Raw genomic sequence first — 6,648 nt, 5'->3', positions numbered from 1 at the left:
ACACATCCAAACAGGATACTGAGAAAGAGCTAAGCAGAGCTGTGGCCCTGTCATACTTTGGCTAAAGCTAAACATCCTCTAGGTGTTTTCTGCTTGGGTATTTAGTGTTGCAGACTGGTCTTCCCTTGAGCCTAAGTAGAAAGTCTCTCCTCTTATCCCTCAGTTCACACAGCAGAGAAGTCATTGATGTCAGTCATCCTGAGAAGTGCTATTACTAGGTTATGCTAGGAAAAAAAGGTAACATGAAGAGCTTTCAGTAAAGCTGTGTTCATGCTTCTGCACAGACAGTACTGCACATGTCCCTGCAGCAGAAAGTCAAACTGCAGCACTTCCACTCAGCTGGGCTCCTCCAAATGCAGCAAGTGGAGCAGGGAACACCAAGCTCTCTCATGTCAATGGAAAGCTGTACCTTGTCTGGACAGGCAAGTTAAACAGCAGCATGGACGTGGGCAGTCATGTCACTTGTGTCTGCTAGTCCAGGTTCATGCTGCCTGGCAAACCACTGCTCTGCTTTTATCATGTATCTGGCAGCAGTTCCTACTTCAGCATATGGTATTTCCATATTAGGCATCAAAACTCTGAAAAGTTATTTCTTACCCTTTCTTTAGAAGAAAGCAGCGGGTGCAGAAATTTTCTGTACATTAAGCTTGCCCCTCTAGTATATGGGGAAAGGAGCCAGATAACGAAAGCTATCTTCAGTTCATAGTACAGTGGGAACCTACAGACAAGGCAAAGGTTGCACAAAATCAACAGCTGCAGACAGAAAATGCACAGCAATTAATCATCAAGAGATCTTTTCAAAAAACACCATGACATATTAGCATATAGGATTCTTCAGATACGAGAAGTTACATTAGACAAAACCTGAGTTATAAATCTATGGCTTTAATTTGTTTAATTGTCTACTGTCATTCAAGAAATGAACACCATTAATATATTTGCTTTGCATTATACATGCTTGTCCAGAGAAATCATAGTCCATCCTTTTAGGAGTTCCATTCCCCTATTCAGTTTCTGCAGCAAAGGTGGAAGTGTTACAGTCCCTACTTTGAGACACAGTGTACAGCGAAAGTGAAAACAGATGCTGTTCTTCACATGCAGAGATCTTTGTCTGGAAAAAAAGGCTATCAACGAGCACAACTTTTTCTTAAAAAATGAATCATTACAAATCAAAGAATAGCAGAAAGAAATATTCGTTTCATGGAGATTTCATAAAAACCAAAGACTCTTACCAAGATACTGTTAGGTCAGTTATTGTTTCAGTAACGGTGTAAAGAGCAAACACAATCCAATACATCATCCAGCGAACCTGAAAATTAAAACGCCATCCTCAGTAAGGACTTTGATTTCACCTTTACACAGACTACACTGTACACACTACAGTCAGTTCAGAGCTGGCAAAGCAAGGCATTCAGCAGAGTCTCAGCCTGCACAAACAAGGTTTCCAGTGAAATTGTATGAAGGTCCTGAAAGATTTCTGTTCCTAAGTAGAACTGGTGGCAGCTGCAACAAGCTCAGTGAAATGGCTGGGTCACCAGGGTCACAACGTCAACAAGGCTTGTCTCACAGAATTGCTTCTGCCTCTGCAAAGCTTTAGTGATAAGAAAAATACCCTGTCAAGAGATTATCCTAAGTATGAAGTTCATTTCCCACCATAGCACTAAGGGATATTTCATTCTCTCCCTCGCTCATCCATATGTCTATATCACACACACACACAAGTCAGCATTAGTGAAGTAGCCCTTGCTTCCATCCCATAATACATGTTATTATACTTTACATGTGTGCTGAACACAATGGTATTAACACTGAGGCAAGGCAACAAAAAAGTACTGCCATGGAAATTTTATTCTATTTCTATGCTGAGAACCACAAAATTCTTGTTAATAAAAAGGCTTACAGGTAAGCATCTTATTGCTTTAGGAGTTTACAGCTACATACTTTTTTAGTTTGCTCTAAGGTTGACACTACATATCATTGCTTTGAAATCAGACAGTGCTCTACAGTGTTAGTTCTGTTCTATAACAGTTAACTCAATCACTCTTTTTTTCAACATTTGTTCAAATTTGGTCGTCTAAGATGATTACATCTTTCAGATTAAATACTATTGGCGTAGTTCCATGCATTTGTCTTCTCTATCAGCTGCTAAATGCAATGTATTTCCAAAATAGGTCAGTGCAAACCACCACTGGTTATTTGGACTAACTGAACACCCACACGGTCTTTAAATTCCAATGCTGTCTATGCTGAGGGGGGCAAAGGGGGAACCTACAACAAAACAGCTTAAAAAAAAAGAAAAAAGAAAAAAGAAAAAAGAGAGAGGAAAAGCATCACCCACTACCAGATGCAATAATTACCATCCCTGGAGGTTTTCAAGCTGAGACTGGATGTGGCACTTAGTGCTATGGTCTGGTAACCACGGTAGGGTTGGACTCGATGATCTTTGAGGTATTTTCCAACCCGACTGATTCTATGATTTGCAATACACAGACTACTAACTCTTCTGGTACACCCACAAAGCAGTAAACACCACAATTGTTACAGACTAGTTCAAGCCCCAAACTCATGGTGTTGTTTTCCAAAAGGAGAAATATATATACTTTCCCACAGAGGATGTGGCTCCGATTTAATCTTCACTTTTAAAGCAATCTTTTCTTAGAGTCGACTTATTTAAGTTCTCAAAATCTAATCGTGCACCGCTCCCTGTTTGATGGGTGTGCATTGCAATTTAAAGCCACTTCCTTTGTCACAACTCCCCATTGATCTTAAACGCTTTTCTGCATTTCAATTTGAAAAGAAACTCAGTCATGTGATGACATTCTTCACTTCAGTCTCTCAGAGGATTTAGGTATTTCAGGCTTGAATAAACCAAGACAAACCTAAACAACAGCTGAAATCATAGCTGACAGGCCATGGGATGTTTGGGCTGGTGACCCTTCCATGAACCAGAGTCAACACCTGAATAAAAATCAAATCCAGCCTTGCCCCATCAACCTAAGCATAATGCAAAGTAACTTTAAAGAGGCCAAACAAGACTTAACTTTTTCCCCAGTATCTTTTATCCAGGCTGTTCTTTCTTTAATCAACATCTATCTATCCAATTAGGACCAACAGCAGAAGTGGAATGGAGCTGCTAGGAACAGGGATAAGTGCTCTGCAGAAGAGCAGATGAGATCTGCCAGGAGTCCTGCTGAGGTCTGGGCAGGGATTCTACAAAACACAAATCACATTCTAGTACAACTAAGGCACCAGGTACCAAGAGTATTCTTGACAAACGAACCTGAGCGACAGAGTGGTTTTCATACCACAAAAAAAAGAACATGAAAAAAAGCTCAGATTTTACACTACCCCGAAGACTATCATCTACTTAGCTCTTAAAGATGAAGTTACAGAAACGGTGATTGAGTTTTGATTTTTATGCTAATAGGGTGATTACAGCTTTGTTTTGTTGAGGGTTTTTTTCTGCCAACCAAGTGTTAAGCTCATCTTTGTTGGCTGTGGCTGAAACACATTCTTTAAAGCCAGGATTTCAGCAGACTGGACTGTTCAGACTTCTAAACTACATTTCAGATGCTTATTACAAGCACTTTGGTCTAATACAGTGAAAAAGCTTCTCAAATATCTTAGTCAACTCCAATAAACCAGGGTAATTACAAGAACAAATAAATCTCCTCCAAGGCACAGATCCTAATTTCTAGCACTAAAGTCCATAAGTCTTCTAAATTACCACAATCAGCACAACGCTTTTTATCCCCCAGAGATAATCTTGGACAATTTGCTGCATCATGACCTACACAACAAGTCAAGATATGTGTTCTTTTTGTTTGTTTTTTACTGGTAGAAGCACTGGCTGAGTAAAAAATGGCACTGTTACAAACCCCTTGCAATCCAGGAACACACATAGATGGCTCCTGAGCCACATATGACCCTGGAAAGGAACTTGCACTTGGGCCATTCTGTGACTGATAGCAGACCCATTGGGAAGGTTGCAGTTAAACCTACACTCTCTCTGTGAAAGCAAATGACCCAGCTGGGAAAATGACAGCGATGGATCATCCCAAAGACCCATCTGGACACTCAGCCCAACCAGCAATGGAGTGATTCACTGATGAATCAAAGTCATTCCCTGCAAATGACTGTGATGAGTCTCATTCACCTTGGCTCCATGAACATTTTGTATGCAACTGCAAGTTCCGGGACTGCTCAAAGACCACAGGTTCACAGTAAAGAAAATACAGAGTTGGAAAAACACAATTCCAGGCCTTCTAGGAGGATCCTGTGTAAATGACAGGTATCTCTAAAAATAAGATGCCCAAGAAGGACAACTAAGATGAGCAAAGGATCTCAGCATTCTGCAAACATTGCTTCTCTTTTTCTAGAAAACATGTTGCATGAGGCAATGGTAACCTCTTGAAATAAAGTGATTTCTTTTATTTGAGTTTGAAATTGCTATCCCTTACTTAGCCTTTTGAAGGAGAAGGGAGGAAAAGCAGATTATAGATTATCTGTATTATATACTTCCCTGACAGGGTAAAGTAAGCAGGAGATGAAGGAATTCTCCTCTTATTTTTGATGATATTTCTCCTCCCATAAGCTTAGCTCTGGCATGCACAAATAAGCTCTAATCACTTTCCTCACAGAAACTAGAAGCAGTACAAATATGATGTCCACTTTGGAGCCTTGAAGAAGTGATCAGACTAAATTAAGACATTCAAGAGGAGGAACAACAGCCACTGCGTCCTACTACTCCACCCAAGTACCAAGTGGAGAGATCACACATCCAGACAGCAGCCTTAGGTCACAGCTATGCCTGTGAGGGAGTGACTGATGGCACTCACTCCACCCTGAGTCAGGCAGCCAAGTTAGGAACAGGATTCAGGACAGAGCACAGGTTTGTTGCTGAAATCAAGTTAGGCTGTCTCTTAGAACAGGGAAGTAACTCGGTGACCAAAGCTCCTTGTGACCTCCGCTGAGTAACATTCCTGTGGTTAGCATCACTGCTCACAATGACGAGTAATTAATTTAATAGCTTAATTCAAAACTGCAGGAACTATGGTTGTCTTTTTCCTCCATCTTTCTCTTCTGTCTGTTCTGCTTTTCTCCACGTCACATTAACCAAATCTTTTCCTTCCCTGCTTAGTTTTTTTCCTCTTTGAGGAACAATAGGTGAATGAGAGTTACCCTTTTCTCAGGTAGATTTTTGAATCCCCTGTTGAGCTCCATATAAGGACAATTAAGCTGCTGCTACTCTTCTCTCTGGTCACTGAGAATCAATTTGCCATTGATTATACTTCGGGTGTTGGCAGAGTTAGGAAACTTCTGTTCTACCTCCTGCCCAGAAGTGCATTATTTGGGACACTTTGCTGAAATGCAGACAAGACTTTCAGATTTATGTTAAAAATTCTCCTAAAAACATCCATTTACAGCAGAGCATGCTGGACGTGTTTCAGCATGATGCCATGAAACATCTGAGACACCTTAATTTTAGCCCTCCAAACAAAATCACAGGGTTAGCACTAGGTTCACACAGGTGTTATACCTAACACTAAGCCAGTCAAATCAAGCTTTCGTATGATTTATTTACTGCATAATGAGAAGGTCAGATGTATGACTGCAGAAGAATGCAATTAAGCAATTAAAAAGAATGAGACTTACATATTCTTTCACATTTTTTGTCTTCACAGCTTTGTATGAGTAATATGCAGGATACAACATCCCAAACAGCAGCCTATGGGAAAACAAAAAGAGCTTTCAGGATCTGTTATATTGGACGTGACAAAACAGTGACAATACACCATCAGAGCAGTGCAGCCAACCTTATAAAAAATCCTGTTCTCTAGCTTGAAAAACAAACCCCACAATGTTATTGGTTCCTTGGAGGAAGTTCTGCGATACACAAAGCTAGAACAACGTGAACAGAATAGGCTGAATGGCCTGAAGACAGCACACTGTGAGACTGCCTCTAACAGATAATGTAAAACCAGCAGTTGTTCTGGTTCAGCTACAAGTCAAACCAGTTCTGCAGTCTGTCCACACCAAAACACTGTTTCCACACCGGCAGTGCTAGTACACTTCAAGAGCCTCTAAAACCATCAGTAGGTAATCAGAATCATCGACCAGATTACCAGAGAATTCTTCAAAAGCAATTTTAAGACATGATGAATGACATAATACCTCTCCTTTTGCTAGGACTCTGTAACAGCAACACTTGGAAATGGAGGCAAGTGGGAATGAATCCAGTTTTGCTCAGCCAATTGCTGCTGCAATTCATCCAAAGCAGGGTGCAGAGCAGGGTGAGAGGGTGCCAAGGAATTTATGCTGAGTAGCTTCAGAACAAAGATCTGCTCTAACACAACTTGGTCACAACACAGCATTTTCTACTAAGAGACTTGGCCACAGCCTAGTGAAACAGATCTTTAGGAGAAATGGAACAGCAGTAGTTGCCACCTCCTTGACAAATGCAAGAGCTCGGTATTTTTATTTCACCACCTTGTAAAGTCAAGCAATCAGCTGTCCTGAAGTTCCAGCTAGCCTAAAGCAGCCATTACAGAAAGGTCTGGCTCCATCTCTGCAGCTTCACTTACAGCTTGCTCAGGGTGGCTACTGTGAGAAATTTACACCCGTAGGGATATCCAGACATCTTCTAAG

The 6,648-nt window shown here is 40.9% G+C and overlaps 1 protein-coding gene across 1 annotated transcript in view; it reads right to left on the bottom strand.

Moving 5' to 3' along the window:
- REEP3 (receptor accessory protein 3) overlaps positions 1-5,722 on the bottom strand; it is a 17,648-nt gene extending 11,926 nt beyond the window's left edge. The window contains exons 1-3 of the mRNA XM_009079128.1: positions 5,656-5,722; positions 1,233-1,309; positions 598-718 (exon numbers count right to left, since the gene is read on the bottom strand). Of these exons, the coding sequence (XP_009077376.1) occupies positions 598-718; positions 1,233-1,309; positions 5,656-5,715 (258 nt within the window). The 5' untranslated portion in view covers positions 5,716-5,722. The remainder of the gene's footprint in view (positions 1-597; positions 719-1,232; positions 1,310-5,655) is intronic.
- Between the last annotated feature and the right edge of the window lie 926 nt (positions 5,723-6,648).

This window comes from Acanthisitta chloris, unplaced genomic scaffold (assembly GCF_000695815.1).
Source record: "Acanthisitta chloris isolate BGI_N310 unplaced genomic scaffold, ASM69581v1 scaffold42647, whole genome shotgun sequence".
NCBI classification, from domain to species: Eukaryota; Metazoa; Chordata; class Aves; order Passeriformes; family Acanthisittidae; genus Acanthisitta; species Acanthisitta chloris.
This window is presented reverse-complemented; position numbering and strand designations above follow the sequence as displayed.